At 35.2% G+C, this 19,516-nt stretch overlaps 1 protein-coding gene across 1 annotated transcript in view; it reads right to left on the bottom strand.

Moving 5' to 3' along the window:
* The window catches only part of ORC5 (origin recognition complex subunit 5), a 75,219-nt gene that overhangs the window by 47,687 nt on the left and 8,016 nt on the right, over positions 1-19,516 (bottom strand). Inside the window, exons 4-12 of the mRNA XM_050906179.1 lie at positions 19,162-19,359; positions 15,406-15,480; positions 12,568-12,679; positions 12,075-12,205; positions 9,373-9,421; positions 8,721-8,811; positions 6,438-6,490; positions 4,119-4,231; positions 433-480 (exon numbers count right to left, since the gene is read on the bottom strand). Coding sequence (XP_050762136.1) covers positions 433-480; positions 4,119-4,231; positions 6,438-6,490; positions 8,721-8,811; positions 9,373-9,421; positions 12,075-12,205; positions 12,568-12,679; positions 15,406-15,480; positions 19,162-19,359 — 870 coding nt within the window. The remainder of the gene's footprint in view (positions 1-432; positions 481-4,118; positions 4,232-6,437; positions 6,491-8,720; positions 8,812-9,372; positions 9,422-12,074; positions 12,206-12,567; positions 12,680-15,405; positions 15,481-19,161; positions 19,360-19,516) is intronic.

Below are 19,516 nucleotides of genomic sequence, written 5' to 3'. Positions count from 1 at the left end.
CAACAGACAGGAGTGCAAAGTTTCCAAGCCTCAACACACAATCTTAAGCTCTTATACCTGACTGCATCACTGGGAATTAAAGTGACTTGACTTTCAAAACTGCTAACCACCTATTACTCTAAAATCTTTGAGAGAAATTCTGATATCTGGCTCTTCCATGTATGATGTCCTTTAACTAGCTTTATTAAGCACATTTTGTTATACACAAAAATATGGCTCTAGGAGACAAATTTATGCTACAGTTAAATTTCAATGAAATAAAAATGTGCGTATCATACAGAAATTTGTATTATATGAAACAAATGCACCAGTAATTGTTATTTATGCAGTTCTTTTGTTTCTACAGTAAACAATGAGGCAAAAGAAAATACAAAACCAGCAGTACAGTAGAAAGAAAATATTTGTTGTATGTTAGAAAGATAAAATACATACCTTTTCATGTTTCTTCATAAAGTTGGTCTTTCTAATTTTCCCATGATGCTGTAAACAACAGACAAGAGCAAATATTATATGTAAATTATTTTATGCTCCTTCTATAGCAAAGACAGAATCAAAACAGTCAACAAAGAATTGTACGCTACATATGGTAGTACGCTAGTCTGGGTCTGCTTCTTTACTACACCTCCAGTATTTCTCGCTGATGTTACCAGCAATCCTTCTTACTAGAAGCCCTAAAATCAGGCCTTACTTCTTGCTTCACTGTGTTCCAAGCAGTGCAAAGCCAAAAAACAACACACTAATATTTTTTGGTGACATGCATAAGTTTTTTTCCTGATCTAATCAGGGACTGATGAGAAGAGGCAGTAAAAATTTGTTTTTAATACGACTTCATGCCACCATCCTCCTCCTATCCTCAATCATCCAATGAAAGAGACAGATGTTTCATTTCTTTCTCTTTCCAGAGAAGTTTAAATGATGGCCACTTCATTATTTAAATGTATCCATGCATAAAATCCATCTGAATTTTCACCTTTTGTCTGCTCCATTTTCAAATTTGGATGGTACACAAGTTGGCAGAATGACAACCAGGAATTAAATCAATATAATACAAAGATAGTTCAAGGTGCAGGAGCTAAACAACAAACAGAAAGAGAGGGGGGGAAGAACATCATTTAAAGAGGCACAGCTTTAAAGCAGCCTTAAGAAAGGAAGGACCGTCCAAAGAAAATAATAAAGTGTTCTTGAATCTCAACTGAAAATGTGAGGGCAAGACAAGGACAGAAATATAGCAAACAAGATGTAACAAATGAATAGGAAAAAAAAAAAACCAACCAAAAAAACCCAAAAAGACAAAGACATGAAGGATGACATGTGTAAATGATGTAAAATTAATGCAGAGATAACTGTATTTAAAGAATATTATACTTGTAAGTGCTATTTCTCAAAATATCACCTGATGAGTTTTTCCACAGCCTTGAGGAGTATACCTTATTAATAAGTATACCTTTTAAGCATGCTCAGTGAATCAAGGAAAAAATATCTCAAATGAAGGAATTCTGTTTTCATTATAATGTTTAAAATCTTGTACTTAGTATTTGTGGACCTCAGTACTCAGCCATGTCAAGACGAACTCAGTAACTGTGGCTCTTCTTGACTGACTTCTGAAGAGCTTAATATTAGACAGGGCTTTAAGTTTCCTTTACATAATTTGCCAGACTAAAACAAATTAGTTCTTTCAATTAATACATATCACACATACGTAGAGACAGCAAAGTAAACTTTTTATCATGCCTTTGAAAAGAAGACTGCAGTGATAACAGAGACCTTTTGGAGGGGGAAGTGATCAAGCCTGAGGTTACAGAGCATGCTAGTGATGGATCACAACAAACTGCATTCATGAATTTTAAAGGTTATGCTGGGATCTCCATATGGTGTATTTAAGTTATATCAAAAGTGTTTCAAAGTAAGTGAGCAGGTGCCCTGTTTCTGTGCAAGCACAAAGAAACATATGAAATTCAGAGCTAATTTTCAGTTAGTTTTAATCCTGTTTTCTATTAAAATGATAAAATGAAGACTTCATATAGATTACTATTCTTTTTTGTTTTAAAGACTACCTTTCAAAACCAACTTCATATTTTTCTCTCAGTGTACTGTAAAGCTCTTGAATTTTCACATAGCTAATAGCAGCGCTGTCAATTATTACTTTATTGCTTTATGAGGCTGTTAGCATTCCAGGATGCCACAAACTGTGACTTTATCTTTAGCTGTAGTATAGCCTAGCACCTATATCAGTAGTGCAGATTAGCAGCTCTATGACCATCCTTTTGTTTGCATCCTTTTTGCTGTCTAGCAGTCCTTAGTTAAATCACTCCAGAAGATACTTGTCTGTAATGTACTCTGAATCTCATCACAAACCTGATAAAACCATATTCTATTTTCACAGTCCACATGACTCATAAAAACACACAACTTGAACACCCCCCCAAAAGTGTTGGTTTGGCCGGCCTTTCAGATGCAGCTATTTCTGAAATGCACCTTAGCACCTGATGAAGGGCTAACTGCTATCAGATGATACACGTACCAGGAATGGTAACTTCTCCTGCTTCACCAATTCTTGGGAAAAATACTTAACATCACTGATTGAAATACGTTCACAGTCCCTGCTTCAAGAAACTTAGAAGCTCATGTTTATTGTACAAAAGTTTAGTAGGGTTCATGTGCAAGAGTGGAAACTAACTTCAGAGATACTAAAAAAGGAGAAAGGAAAAAAATGAGAAGGTTGTTCAGTAAACACAATCAAGAAAGATGTGGCACTTTTTGATAACATGCTTTACTGACTTGACTCTTCTAAGCTTTCCTGTTTCTTTGAGTTCCAGGACTGATACGGAAAAATCTGGGCCAAAACACTTCTTCAGCAAATAAATTTCTTACAAAGAAATTGCTTTGGCCAAGTGAAAAGAACAAAGGTTGCCCATAAAGAAAACTTGTCAACCTGCACTTACTACAAGTAATCCTCCACTCTTCTCAGGAAAGAACTAGACAGAAGGGTGAAACACCTACAGCTTTCAATGCAAGATCATACCAGAAACACAAACCCCATATTTAAACTAAAAACATGCTAGTATATCATCACTAGGAACTGCAGTAACTTCTCAAAACATGTATCTACAATTTTTTTTCAAGAGGGAAGAAGAAAACAAGCATATTTTTACAAATTTGTCTTGCTCTCATTTTCTTCAATTGTTCACACCTATCTATCATGAATACCATGCATTTATACACACATGCATATATTAATACATACTGTAATAATGTAGAAAACCTTGAAGTTGGTAATACGCATATAAAGCATAATTGCTCAATCACTTTTCTGATATCTGTCTTTCTGCCTACATTTTGTCAAATTAAGACCTCAAAAACAATGCAATGAAGCAGGCTTGAGGAGCATGAAGATCCTGCGTAAGAAAGAGACAGACTACAATCTAGGGCACCACAGCATTTGTTTGCAGCATGACCACAACATAGCCCAAAGAAAAAAAGAAGAAAAAAAAAAAATTTCAACCTGTACATGGCAAGAACTTACAGAAAATGGGGTTTAGCCCATGATTTGGCAGTGAGGATTAATACACTCATCCTAAATGCATTACCGTCATTTCAACACAACATGTGCCAGCTAATGGAATCACATCTTCTGCAAAAGCCACTGTTTGTATGTTTCTGTTTCAGAAGCTTAAAATTGTATAAATAAGTTAACAATGCACTATGTCATTTTACCTCATTAAAGGCTAACACAGCTGTGGTTTGTATCTTACTCCGGAAACTTAAGGGTGGCTTATACCTAAGGACACTGCAGGCACTCTACTAAAATCTTTACAAAACATATATCAACTTACCAAAGCAAAGCACAATACCTGTGCTATAACAGTTACACACATTTTGAGATGAAGAGGAAGTTGGGTTTATTACACACTAATAATGACTATTAGACAATTAATAATGGTAATAATAAGTGATCATTACCAATCACAATATGTGATCTACAGAAAAACTTCTGATCAAATCAAATGAACCACACACAGAAACAGAGCTCAAAACGAATGGTTGAAGAGTTTTAAACTAGGAAATTCAGTATGCAGGAATCCAGTAAGCAGCACTAAGAAAAAAAAAAATCTCATTACCTTAAGAAAGAACCTCTTATCTGTCCTAACAGGATTGTAGGAGGCAAGGTAAGCAGCTATTAGAAGAAATTTTGAGTAATAAGGAAGTTCCACATGTGTATGTGCAGAAAGTCCTACAAAATAAACAAACAGTTTATGAGTCACCGAAACGGACTCTGAACATCCACAAACTTCAAATTAGACTTGTTTGCATTCTTCTTTTCCTTCTCTCTTTCTCTACTCCTGTAACTAAATGAATATGGCTATTTTCTCAACCCCATTATCACAGACCTAAAATCAGTGAAGGGCCAAGGAATGGCATGAAGCTAAACAAAACTAACATTCTGAACTCTTTATGGACTCATCTCAGGAACTGTATTTGAAGCATCAGAGATTCATAAATGACTACGGTGTGATCTCCCTTAAAAAAAAAAAAAAAAACAGTAAAAAATTCCAGGCTACTTTCATTTAAGGTAATTTTTCTGGCAAACAGGGAAGATGAAGAGATGTATTTAAATACCACAGCAAAGCTTTTCTTCAAGATCCAACCTTCAAGCTGCTCCAGACTGTGCCAGACAGCTCAGCCAGGAACGGGGCTGGCATGGTGGAGAAAGAAGCAGTGCCGAGAAACAGTTCAGCATCTCACAATTTTTAGCCACTGCTTTATTTCCTACAGAAAATGTTTTCAAAATTTTAAACTTGATCCAGTTGACCTAGCCTGCTACATGTATACTTCATTAAGATTAAAGTCTCACACATTAAAACACACAAGAACTACAGTCTATTGAGTATTTTCTTTCCCTCTTTTTACTTTTACTTTGTATTTTTTTCCTTTACATTCCCCCTCTCTTGTCACCATAGTTGCTTATGCATATGAATAGGATGATCAAACCACCTTACTTCATCAGTTGTCTAACTATGGAGACCACTACAGGGTCTCTCTTGTGCCTTCTTTGCTTACAGGTTTTCACTTCAACGGTTTTTTGTTCTGTGAAATATGTGTACCCTTATGCTTTAATCCACAAATATCAGCAAATAAAGATCGAGGAATTAAACATCTTGAAAAGTTACGATTCAGAGCCCCCAGTGTGATGAGAAGCATCCTAGATGATAGCTAGTAATAATTTCCTCTCATGTGGGCACAAAAGGACAGCAGTTTTAGTTTCATTTACAATCAAGAGATTGTTTTGTATTGCATGTTAATTACAAAATGCAACATCAAATAAATCCTTAAATATAGACAATTTAGTTTAATACAGAAATCTGTTTCTACTCCATTCTTCTGGTCTGCCAATATTGCATCATGCACTAACCTATTTGCTTATTTACATCCACAGTATAATTTATTATAATTGCTTTTTAAGAATGTTATTATCAAATACTGTTTACCAACAAGACAATTTTTCCTACAACATATACCTAAAAATCCTAGAAAATGCATTTTAAATAAAGTCTCCCTTTTTGGGGTTGTCAGGTGCAAAAGTATTTAATGACCATCTGGGCACGGAAGGAGGTAGTTTAATGAGAACACTTTGAATCAAACTCCTTTGGTCAACAATGTCGAAAAATTACTGATCATACAGCAGATATAGGAAACAGTCTGAAGATTGCAATTATCTTAAGACAATTTTAAAATATGTGGCTATTTACCTACTATCTAAAGAAGAAATTATTTGTCATGATAAATAATATGGAAAAAGTGTTCCCAAACTACAAACTGGTCAAAAGACCATGACCAACTGACATCACCAGGAAAATGTTTTAGTATTCTTTCCTAAATTGTAAATGAAGGCCGACAGATATATTGAGATTCGACTTTCAAGCCTGTCTAAAGTACAAAATCAACAAAGCTGTACTCCTCCAAGGAAAGAACAGAAAGAATTCTTGCGATTCTGACATTTCTCTTTGCCAAGAAATCAGGACACAGGACAGCTGTTTTGTTTAGGAATGTGCTAATCCAGTGTAATACACCAGGTATAAGATTCCTTTCTCCCCACTAAGACAATTCTGCCAGTTGGCACACAGAGGTTTGACCATCAGGGGTCAGCCCATTCCTCATCCATTCTCACATAAGAAATACCGAATTAAAGAAATCTGCTTTTACCCACAAAGGACCTTAAGAAAGATTACTCCCAGGATATATGCTAGGGGGAAAAAAATAGTAACAGTCCTTTGTAGAACACCTTCTCAAAAAACATGATTATCCTGAACTGGAACTCAATGCTAATATGTAGCCTCGTCTATATAATTTCATTCACATGTTCTCAGATAACAACCAAGTCAAACTGAAAAGTACACATTTCACATTACAAGCCCCTACAGAGTTACTGTATCCAATACCTTTCAACTGCCCAGGTTCTCCATCCTCACGCTGTAAGCGCTCCCACTGTGAGCTAAAAGACAGATAACGCAAGTATATAAAGACAAAGTATTTGTTAGTCTTTTAGAGAAAACTACCTGCTTGGTACATGTATATTTTGATTTCAAGACACTGGCTAGGATACATTTAGTAAGAGAATAATTAAAAATACCAAGTCTTACTACCTTGCACATAAGTTTCAATAAAACTGCAGAAAGTAATCTTATATTAAGGTGTAAAAGTGAGTACAACCTAATCATAAAATATCAATTTCTTTCCATCCAACTACCACCAGTAAGCAAATATCAATAGTGTTCTAAATTTCAAAAACAATGCAGAATTGGATAAAAAGTAAAAACATTGGTAGTTTTGATTTCTTTTTATCTGCTTAATAACTGTTTATGCTAGTGAGAACAATCCTATAATTACTTCATAACGTAATTTTGAAGTCTAAGTAAAAAACAAAGCAATATTCATTCTTCACTGAAAAACTTCGAAGACATCAAGATGGAACATTTTGTCAGTGAAAGACATCTGCAAGTAGTTTGGTGTTTTCCTAAACAATAGCAAAAAATTTCACTTTAAAACTTCCCTTAAGGAACAACATTGTCAGAAATGTCATGATTTTAGATCATTTTGTATACCACAAGGGAATTAAAAAAACAGGTTTGTTAAAGCACCGTGCTTTTTTTGTTTGTTTTGTTTTTTAAAGATCTTTATGAACAGGGTTTATCAGCCATAAGCCATAAAACTTATGAAAACAGTTTAATGAGAGCTGATGTAATACTCAAATTATAATGAATGATCAACCAAATTATCAATGAGCAAAGTTTTTATCCAATGTCTATTTTACAGGTAGAAAAAAAAAAGTGTCATTTTCATCTCAGTTCAGGTAGCACAACAGCTGACAGCAAAGGTCTATTGCTATAACTTAAAACTTGAAGAAAAGCCCAGAGTAATTACAGTTCTGTGGCCAGAAAAAACTGTTACGGTCATTTTAATTCCTCAAGCATTTACTGGTACACAGAGGTAAATCCTAGAACTATTATGCAGAAAGCTGAAATTCATAATAAAAAACCCAGTAAAGCTCAAATTTATAATCAAAGAAAACCGTGAAGAGGGTAATCTAGATATTTGGAAACAATTCATAAGCTATTTTATATCATAATATTATATTATACCCTAATTAGAGTAGGCAATTACACAATGTAAAAAGACTAGAAGATCCTGAGCAGACTGTGTAATAAAGTTCAATACTGAGTATAAATACATATTTGAGGCAAATAGAATAATGCCTCATCGTACAGTGAAGTCTAGCTCATACGGAGTAAAATCTATTCTCTTTTTGAAGGAACAATCACTTTCCCAAAACATTTAGCAAAGACTTCTACTACACACCCAGGTTCAGTTACCAGAATACTCTGTGGCCTCCATGACATTCAAAGGAAAGAAATCATTATATCAAAATAAAGAAATCAAACACTACTGAATTATCTCTCTTTACATGGCGTAACATCAGAATCACTCATCTTAAAGATGCAGAAGACATTAAATCTGAGCCAGTTATTACCATTAAAAATGAACACCACCATCTTTTTTCTAGCAGTCTGGCAACTTAAGAAATAAATAAGGAATCTAAAACCATACCAAGAGAAACTCAGCCCATTAGCTGACACCAGCTTTTAATGCTGTCAAAAATAGTAATCGCATATAGGGAAAATTTTGCCATTGGACAAGAAAATAACTGGTCAGAAAGCACAGTAAACGTACAAACCTAGCTCTACTAAACAAAGCTCAGGAACACAGATGTTGAAAATCTGTAACGTCTCATAAGAATTTTGAGGCTTGCATGCATCCTTGGTACAGTGAGGATCTGCCAAGTCAACTTTACAAGTGTGTTTTAAACTGTGCCTGTATATTCTGGTGATGGATTCCCATGCTTGGCAATTTCACACATGACAGAAAATGGATCTATCTCCATGACCATCAGTGAAAAAGAGAACACAACCTGCTGGCATTGCTTTGTTTATTCATTATTTTATATGCTACAAACACCATTTTGTTTGAAAATTTCCTCCCGAGGTACCCTATTTCTAACATTATATGGCAAGAAAGAAATGCACGTTAAAGAGAAAAAAAGATTCTATCTAGCAAAAAAGAAACACTAGCCATAAAATGTAATTGAAACAGTAAATATTCAGAGAGGAAGCTTGTTAAAAACAGCAACATCAACAAAACAAACAAGCCCTCGCCCCGCAAATTACCTGGATATTTCCCGGAGATAAACAGTCTGCATTGCCTTCTTCAAATGAGGTTCAATATTTTTCCAGAGTTTGCGGGTGTCACGTTCATTTGCTGCACCAAGCCAGAATCAACTCTGTTAAACGTTTAACTCACACAACGCTAAAACTCTTGTCTCTGACACCTGAACAGGTCACAGACATGACATAGTAAGTCTAACACCCTGACTCTGAAATGCTGTATTAGAATGATGCACCATCATCCATTTGCAAGCACATGCTACCACACAAGGCTGTTTCTCTGTGGTTATTCTGAGATGTTCTGGGACAGTTCGGCAGAACCTCTGCTCTCATTTTCTCCTCTTAGCCTTGACAGAGAAATGACTTATCTCACTACTTTGCAGAAGTCCTGGTGCTTGAGTGAGGAGAAAGATTTATAGGGGGGAAGCAAGTTTTCACGGTATTTCCATCTTATTTCCGTAAAACACCACCAACAAATGTCATCTACTGCTTCTGCTGCAAATGCTGCCTACTGGGTGCAACTGGAATAAGCAATGCTGTTGTGACCAGAGAAATGGTCACAAAACAATCAGGATCAAAGCAAAGTCCTCCACAACACCCGCAGGAGGGTACCTGCACTCTCATACAGCTGCTCAAATTAAAGACAGAAGCTTACCTTCTCCTCTGACCACTGGTTCACAGTATTTAGAAAAATTGAGCGCTGCCTACAGAAAGTAAAAAGTACAACATATTAAAAAGGTACTATATATTTGATCTAGCTACAGAATATAACAAGCAGTGTAATTCATTACTTTGCAAAACCAATGAATCATTTTTCAGTCAATAATTATGCCGCTTGCTTCCAAACATACTGAAAAACATCACAACATTTCTGTAGATTAAAATACAAACAGAAGTAATCTATCACAGGTTACTTGGTTTTGATCTTAGCAAAATCTGTTTACTGTAGTCAGGGGTTGCTTTTTTTTTTTAAATAACATAGTAACTAAACATTATAAATGCAATAAAAATGTTTTCATGAACTTTTTTTACTCCTTTCATTTTCAGATAAAACTTTCCATTCCAGGAGCAGTTCAGCATGTTCAAAAGTAGGCCACGCATACTTACACACACACAGAGGGAGAAATTATTTAAATAATTAAAAATAATAAAAAAAAAAAAGCCCTGCTAACACATTCCATAGTCAAACAAACTCCTTTTGCCTAAGGTAAGATTGAGAGATTTTTGACAAGGTTGTAATCTAGATCTTTTACTAAAATGGTTAAATCAATATCACACAATTTTGTAAAATAACAATCCTCACATTTAATTCTCCTTTTGTCCTACTAGCACCTCTGTGCTAGTATACAGAACTCAATGCAATAACTTTCACATATAAATCTAATATAATTCCAGGATGTATTATTAATACTCATGCATAACAACACACACATTTAGAGTCTATATCAGACACTATGGAGCTGTTCAGAAGCCTACAGACAGTTGTATGTGTCTGTCATTACCTTCTACAGAAGAGACTTGTCAAGCACAAAAACAATTTAGGGTCCAATTACATAAATCTTTTCAGAATGTTGGTATTGCCCCCACACACAAACAGTGCATCTAAAGCTAATGAAATTATTCTGATAAGCAGAGCCACTCAAATACACATCTAGAAGAACTGCGACCCTAGTTTCTATTTGTGTCTCCATCAGATTTCAGCAATCTCATTTAAATATAAAACCTGTATAGTTAACAGATAAGTTCCTCAGAAGTTTAGCTACATTTTCCTGATGGAAATGCAGGCAGAACATTCAGATCATCTCACTAGCACTGATTAGTTCACTGGCCATAACCACTGATCACTTCAAACTTGTAAAATTTCCTTGTACACAGTATAGTTATTTAAATAATAATCTGATGAGCTAATAATTGTTATTGCTATTCAGCTTTTCTTATGCAAAGGTCACTGTCAAGTAATTTTTATTTTTCTTCTGTCAGTTTGTTTGCTATTACATTCTTCAACTGATATATGGTTAAAACTCCTTTTTCCAAATATCTTCAATGTAATTTTGTTCCCTCAGGCACGACTATATTGCAGGAACTTTGACTTACTTATTTTATTCTTAATTCCAAAAGACAGACATTGAAAACATTTATGTCAATCCTTGCTTCTCTAGGCCTTTGAGTCAAATTAATATGCTATGTTTCTGTAAAACTGTGTAACATCTGGCTTGTAGCAGCTTAGTTACCTTAAAATCCTCTGTAGGAGGCAAATCAAGTGAAAATTTTACACTCCTAAATAATATAGGAAAATGTTTCAAATTTTAAGTTAAATTTCCCATAAAGTTGAAGGATGCTGGGTGGCAAGTTGAGGTTGGACATGCTGAGACCATGTAATTGAAGTTATTCCTTCAAATGTTGACAGCAACTGTTTGGCATTCCACTGCATAGTCCAGGAAACGAATACAACAGAAGGCTATTTAGGGATTACAGAAGTCCACACGAGTAAGAAGGTAGCAATAAGAGCAAAGTCACATAACCACACGTAAAAAGAACTTGAAGAGAAAAGAAGCACAGCGAGGCCTATCACTGCTTGAAAGAGTAAAATCATAACTATTACTTCCCCTGACTGAATTCCAAAAAAAAAAAAAAAAAAAAAAAAAGAAATCATTAACCAAGTCTGTAATGGAGTTGTCCCTCAAAAACTGCTGCAGTTGCAGCAATTGCTTCTACTATACTTATGAGGAGGCATAAAAGGTTTCATCACATTTATCTCCTTATCCCAACAGGTGAAAATTGGTAGCCTAGTCTTCTCAGTCACTCTCTGATATTGAGGAACGGCTCGAGCTCAAAAATCCCAACAGAAGTTCTAGGCTGGGTGAACCACACACAGATGGGCATCTCATTAGTGCAGCTTTTGTTGCCTCTGACCAGAAAACCACATAGCAATGGAAACCTTTTACAGCCACCAAAACAATTGCAACCTTTGTTATGGATTTTTAGGGAAACTGCATTTTGAGCTAACACTTTCTTAAAAGGGTAGATTTAGACTAGATATAAGGAAGACATTTTTTACGATGAGGGTGGTGAAACACTGGCACAGGTTGCCCAGAGAGGGGGTAGGTGCCCCATCCCTGGAAACATTCAAGGTCAGGTCAGACGGGGCTCTGAGCAACCTGATCTAGTTGAAGATGTCCCTGCTCGTTGCAGGGAGGTTGGACTAGATGACCTTTAAAGGTCCCTTCCAACCCAAACTATTCTACGACTGTATGATTTTCTTTTTGTCCATACTCAACAATATATCTAGACTTTCAAAGCTCATTTGGCAAAAACCACCCCAAAACAAAACAACAACTCTAAAGGAGCTCATCTCACCAGATGCTGAAGTTCTTTCAGGTCCCTACAGACCATGTAGAAGACACCAAGCAGAATATTGATATATGCAGCATAGAAATCCGCAGAATATTCTGGGGGATGATTCTGAGACAAGATCTTCTGCAGGTGTCCTGTTTAAACAAAAATAAGTTTTGCTTATTTAAAGCTAACTTAATAAACTGACCACATTTTACAAGTTAAGTGGAAAAACAAACTATAATCGTCACTGAAAAAACCAAAATCCACCAAGAACTACACTGATTAAAAGAGCCAGTAAATACAATGGAACCAAAATGTTAGTTTGAGATGTTTCGGCAAGTGGAAGAAGACCAGTCTTTTAGAGGTTGTGTGAATATAGACTTTTACATTCCAGTAGCTATTACATATTCCAGATTCTGTAAAAGGCATACTGATAAACACGGAAAAAAAATTTGGTTGTTGTTTGACAAAGTATTATTCGATCCCTGAAAAGCAGGTTAAAGAATTAGTTTACCTATGCTGTAATCGGGAAAATACAAGGTGAATGGCTCAAAGCATCCAATATTCGGACGGAACAGTTCCCATACTATTTCACTGAGCAGGACAACTGTCACATTTCTGTCCGTCTGCACAGGGAAGGGGCAGGGGGGAGGGGAAGAGAGAGTGAGTGACAGATAGGCAGAGAAAGAAAAAAAAAATAACACTGCATGTTACAATATCAATGAGAACAATTACTGTGACTTTTCTGTTCCACAAATTTACAGTTCAATACAAATTACTAGCATAGTAATAAAGCTTCAGCTGGCCTAATCAAGAAGCTCATACATTTGCAGATTTTCATAATTACATGAGATTTCTCTGCATCCCTTCTCATTTCACTGACTTGTAAGCTTTGTGGGGTGATAGAGCTCTGGTACTAGACAATACCAAGTAGATTCCATCCCTTACTCCCAAAATTAAGACAGCATTTTACTTTGGTAATTAAACCCAGACTTTCAGAACAAACAGGAAGAGTTAAAAAGCGAAAGAAAGCTCAGTGCTTTCTGAAACCAAGCTATCTAGTACTTTATTTTAAGGGTAAGCTGGTCTTTGAAAACAAACAAAAACCACTGCAAAACAAAAACATAGTACTAACTGTATACTCTTACCAACTGTTTTACTAGTTACCAACAATGGCTGTACATAGTAACATATTCTTTTTAACCAAGTTTTTATTGACAATATACTTGCCTTGAGTTTGATGTTTTGGTCAATAGATAACAAAACACTTCATATTAAAAAAAAATATTCCTTATTTTGGTCACCCTTCAATATATCACCTTTATAATATGAAGCTAACTATCTGTGAAGATGATGTGTCATTATTCCTTTCTGCAAGGTTTTTGTAACCATACTAAAAATTCTGCATAACAAAAGACCCTTTTAAATATGGTTCTTCAAGAAAGACATTTCAAAACTATCAAGGCACCTCAAGAAAATAGAAGGAAGTAACCTGACTGAATTGACAATGCTTAATATGAGCTGTGAATGACTTGAAAGAAAAGTTTAAATGCTATTCCCCTTCCCTGAAATTCAGGGAGAATCTTCTTTTATTTATTCTTCCCACATCTTGCCAAAGTGGCATCCACCCATAATTCTTTACCGTTTCTTCTTTCTCTATTTTTATGGAACATTTTTCTTTTAATGAGAGAGCATCTTTCTGAAGATTTCTTTCAATTGCGTTCCTCTCCCCGATTTCCTAGTATTTTAGCTGAGAAAAGTACTAAGGTATTTTCAGTTCACTTCCTGACAGACATTCCAATATGAAAAACTTAAGTACTTCCCACCATAATCTTCACAGAAATCAAGCATCCTGTGACCCATTCTTCGCCAACAATCCCCCAGTCCCATGAAATCTTTCACCACTAATGAAGTTTCTTGTCTCCTTTCACTCCAGGAAAGGAAGTGATACAGTAGATTTGCTCCAACAACATCTCTCTGCAACATCAGCCGCACAACAGTTTTAGAAAGCCTCAGTCCAGAATCCAGAATTTAAGCAACTGGAATCTCAGCATTCAGAAAAGCTGACAAACTTATTTGGAGGCTACTTTTGAATTTGAGGGTGTTTCTCTAGCATATTTAAGTCTTAGCCTATGTTTTTTTAGTCCCTGAACAGCAATCATAGGCCTAAGTTTTCCTCGTTTCTCTGTCAGACAGGTTGTTTCTGCTTCAGGCACAGTGAAATCCAGAACACAGGCAGACAAAAAGAGCCAGAAAATGCACCAGCTGCCAGGATTAAGAACACAGCTGTGAATCTGTCTTCATTCAGTAAATAGAGAAATCAATGTCACCAGAAAATTAAGAGTATCACACAAAAGTCTTGAGATAACAAGTATAATTTCAGCTATTTAGATATTTCAAAGTACCACCATCTTCTGGTTTTGTCTTCAGTTTCTTTTCAGAGAATGCACCATTTTTCCTCATTCCAAGGCATAAGCTTTGATACTTCAGAAGTGAGAGAGGGAAAGATACAGTGGTTTACTCCAGTCAGAAACATACTGTGGCACAATTCCAGTAGAAGTGTAAAAACTCTCTGCCATCATAAAGCACATTTGCAGCTGCTGAGCTGTGCAGCTTCAGCCACAATTAAATAGCTGGTGGTCTACTGACCATCCTCAAGCCAACCACCATGCAACGCTGTGAAGTTTCACATGGGAGAAACTTGAGGAAGACAAACGTTTCCTGAGTTGCAAATTCATGCTTCCGATGCTGAATTCACTCAATGTGGTTGAGTTCTCTGAATCAGCAGCTGACTCAGAAGCAGACTTTGGATTCCCACACAAACATCTGACAAACTCTAAAAGGAGTTTGTTTTATTTATTTGTACTAAGCCAACAGGAGCTCTGTTGAAGCTTCTCCTTATAGATTACAGTCTGCCTGAAATTTTTTTCTGCAATTATTACAAAACTTTAAATGAAGAGTAGAAAAATGCCACATTCTTCTTAAAAACAAAAATATTCTAGAAAAGACAGCTATGTATCTGACACCAGCCACTAAAGAATCTACAACAGATCAGATATCGTAAAACAACATATTATTAAACAGAATTTAAAAAAAAAAAAATTAAGAGTGCAAGAAAAACCTGCCAATGTTTAAATTCTGGTTTGGTTTCTAGTTTTGACCATTGCCACTTGATTATTGGGGGGGGGGGGGGGGGGGGGGGGGGGGGGGGGGGGGGGGGGGGGATTAATTTTGCAACTTTTCTCATCTAAAGAATCACTTATCTTGATCTATGAGCCTAGATGGACAGATACCACACTAGGTTACTTTCACTATGCAGGAAACATACGTTAATTTTTTTCCAGACACTTACCAACTCTTGAAGCCTAAGAAACGCTGGCAGGATGTTTGCTTCCATTTCCCTCAGCTGCTCTGCTCTATCCAGTACCTTTTAACAAAACAATGATATTATTATATAGACAGTGTCACCTTCCATTCTCACATGGACTTAAAATTAATTCTTAGCTGCTAGAAACTCATTTTACCAATGGCTCTTAGACAGCAGAAACCACTTAAGTATCAAGACCCCTTAAACAAGCAACATCGGAGAGATTATTGCTTCAGGTGTGCTTCCAGGAAGCCCAAGCAGCTCTGCCATCTAAAAAAACAGATACAATCCCCAGACAAGCAACATTCTCATGCCTTATGGCAGCAAGAATTAAAACATAAGTATACCAGTCAAGAATATCACTGACAAAGCCATGATATAATTAACAACCATTGAAATCTCAGTTTTTGTCTAAAATTCTTCTTATATTAAAAGATTATGTGTAGTACTGCAGTACCATATCAACGTGCTTACTGTAGGAGAGCTATCTTTTCCCAGTATGAAATTATTTTTCAGAAATAAGAGCTGATATTTTCAAAAAGTTAACTATCATCTAGAATTCACACAACTGAATTCTGAGGGAAATTTTTCTTGCCATAGTTTGCACCCTAGAAATTTACAGAATTTATTGTATTGTACGCAAACCTGGCACAGCACTAACACATACGTAGCATATGTACAGCTTAAAGAGGAAACACTTCATCTAAACAACTAACGTATTTTGGAGCCTAGAGGAAAACAAATAGGAGCATGAAAACATGCATGGCTATCCTTTGGCAAAAAAAATCATATTCCCAGTACACTTAAAATCTTGACAGGAATGAAAAAAGAGAATAGGAACACATTTCTTTTGTGTTTTATTTATTACTCACAACATAAATCTAAATTCTGAAGTTCATTACTTCTTCTGAATTACTGCTGTTGAAAGAGAAACTATAGGTCCCTGGAAAATTATATTTTTCTATCCTTTTACATTTCCTCCCCACACCAAAACATTAAGACATCTATCATTTCTGTTGCCCACAGTAAGAAAAAGAATTTTATGTGGACAACCAAGAAACATTTTATGAAAACGGTATTTCAAAATTACACCGTACAGGACAAAAAACTGAAAGAGCAGTATCTCTGCAACAATAGCTCATGCTTCTTGGGAATTTATTTAAAACTACAATATAGCATATGATTTTATATTGATATCTGCATTTGGTTAATATAACAAATGACTTCAGGGATGAAGACTCCTTTACATTACTGACCAAACAGAGGCTACATATTTTTACTAATAAAATACCGCTTATTGGACCCAGTGACACGCAGCTATTGAACACAAAGCTTTAAGGTCTTGACCTAAGTAGATCTTAGTTTTTAGTTAAGTGAGAAACAAACTAGAGTTTCTATTTACAGCAGATAAAATATACTGTGACCCTGGCTTGTGGAATATGTCAAGTGGTTCACAAAAACAGCCTACCCACAGGCCTATAAATGCATGCCTTACTCTTTAATTTTAATATAGATTTGTCACCCTTCAGCTTTTTTTAAAAACTATACATTTTAGAACTGTCTGCTGACTTAAATGAAAAACAGCAGCTTGTTACTTCTGTAAAGTGCTAAATATTGTAAATGTATGAATGACTACAAGTTATATCAGTTCCAATTTTTCAGGTAGTTAGAATGAATAAATTCATTTCTCACAAGTAATCACAAGCATTCAGCACCCATGCTTGGGTTAAGAGAAACATTTAGAATCCTTTGCTTGAAAGTAAACATTTATCTTAATTTGCTCTGAGTTAATTGGGCTGAAATATTACATTATTACTATCAAAATGAAATAGAATAAATTAGCTTTGACAGTTTATGTTACCAGCATGCTCGTCTTCCATCAGTCTCAATTTAAACCACTCTACAATAAATCCAGATGACACAGGTTAATATACATGAATTGATTTCCCCCATTCCTGTCTGTTCCCATGCAGAACGGAACTGAAATACTAATTTAATACTTAATTCTTCTGATTCAGCAACTATTTACAGGATACAATTGAACCTTTCTAAGTATTTAATGGTTTGCTTTCTATAACCGTTGTTCAAGAACTTTCTATTTTTCTGAGTGATACTAATTTTCATATAACACATGAAGCATTCTTTACTGATGTAGAACAGATTTTTAATTCAAATATTAATCTGAAAGTAAAATTTTACTATATAAAATATTTTGTGAAATTCCCTAAAGGTTATTTTAGTGCTAAATTTTGTTCTTACGGAATTGTTGAAGGATGCCAATACCACTTTTGTGACGTTAAATCAAAATGAACTATCTATGTATAACTTCTCATATATTGTAAGTACTGGTACATTTTTTATTCATTCAGTTTTTAAGACGACAAATTTATTAACCTCATGAGCTGTAGGGAACTATGAGATAGTACTGTTTCCACTAAACATAATATGAACTTATTTAACTCAGTGGTTAAGTATTTTTAAATAGAAATAAAACTTATTTAACTATAACCTGTGAAACAGAATTAAGGATGTTAAGTGTAATTATGAATGTCTTGTTTGACTGCAAAAAAACAAAGCAGTATGCCTGTTGATTGCTGTGAGAAATACAGAGTGATTACCCCGGGTCATTAAGCTTTCAATCTTGAACTACTTTCATGTTTTCTTACACAATCAATTTGACCTCTTTTAAAAAAACCCTGAATTCCTACTGCTGGGCTGAAATTTCAGTCCATGTCTTTTGCAGGTCCACAATGCATACATACAGTTACACATCACTAATACTATGGCATTCATATTTTTAAGATAAAAGATTTTGTTCAACCAAGTGAGAGCCAGAAAAAACAGTAGTTTTGAGCCGTCTACGTCCTTTCTTCAGACCTCTTGTATGCCTGAAATTTGTTTCTATGTTCATCTCTTGGCACAATAAATGCTGTTACAGATGTCTGCAAATTTTGACTCCTTTATGTAGTTAGGATTATCAGAGGGGGAAAAAAAAAAAAACCACCCACCCCACACCAAAACCTAGCGTTCTAGTACTACATTGATTCAATCATTCCTCTGATCTAAATTCTGATTATTTTTTTTCCTGAGGTCTGCCTATTTATTCCACTTGAATATATCATCAAATTTTTCATTGCAGTCTATTTTTCCATCTTAATTTTAAAACTACAGTTCTTGTCTCTGAGGGCCACAAGTGTAGTTGAAGATGTAAGATCTCAACAGCGCTTTTACAGAGGGTATTATGCATTTTAGTTCCTTAATATAACTTCTAACTTGAACCTATTCTAGCCAACCAATTCTTGTCATCTGCATGCTCCATAATTCACTTCTGCCCTGCTTCCCATCTATGCTTTCTCATTTGTGAAGCTATCTTCACAAGGAAACAGATAAGCATGACTTCCTAATTATAAAACAAATACAGGCTCCCTATATTTAAAATTCTGTAATATTATTACATACCTAATTTAACTATGCAGCATAATTTATGTTCATTATTAGTTATGCTATGCAGTTTTTGCGTACAAAAAGTTCTAAAACCACAAAAAATACAGAACCTCATCTAAAGCCAGTAAACCAACAGAAAGAATCTAAACAGTATCAACAGATTCTGAATTAGGTCCACAGGGAAATTTTGTGAAAACTAATCTATAATGCACATATTTCACATACAAATTATTGATAACAATTACTCACATCCTCTTAACCTAAATGAAACTGGAACACTAAAATTCAATTACTTACAACATATAACGTTTGATCTTGAAGCTCTCGACTCGCAACAGCTTGTTTAAACAGACGTATAAAGTCATTGAAAGTATCACAAGGCACATGAGAAGTCTGTTCTGTCTCAGAAGAACAGCTTTGCAACTGGATGAGAATTTCTTCTAAAAGAAGTCGTGAAGTAAAGTATTCCACGCAGTTCACAAACACATAAGGAAGCTGAAGAGGGTAAAAAAAAAAAAAAAAAAAAAAGATACAACTGTTCAGCTTTTTCAGTGTAAATACTCCAAAATCACTTTTCCCTTCCAGATGAGACAATGAAAGAAACCACACCCTGGCAACAGAATATAAAGCATAAACCAAAAAACCTTGCCAA

This window comes from Gymnogyps californianus, chromosome 1, assembly GCF_018139145.2.
Source record: "Gymnogyps californianus isolate 813 chromosome 1, ASM1813914v2, whole genome shotgun sequence".
Lineage (NCBI taxonomy): Eukaryota > Metazoa > Chordata > Aves > Accipitriformes > Cathartidae > Gymnogyps > Gymnogyps californianus.
This window is presented reverse-complemented; position numbering and strand designations above follow the sequence as displayed.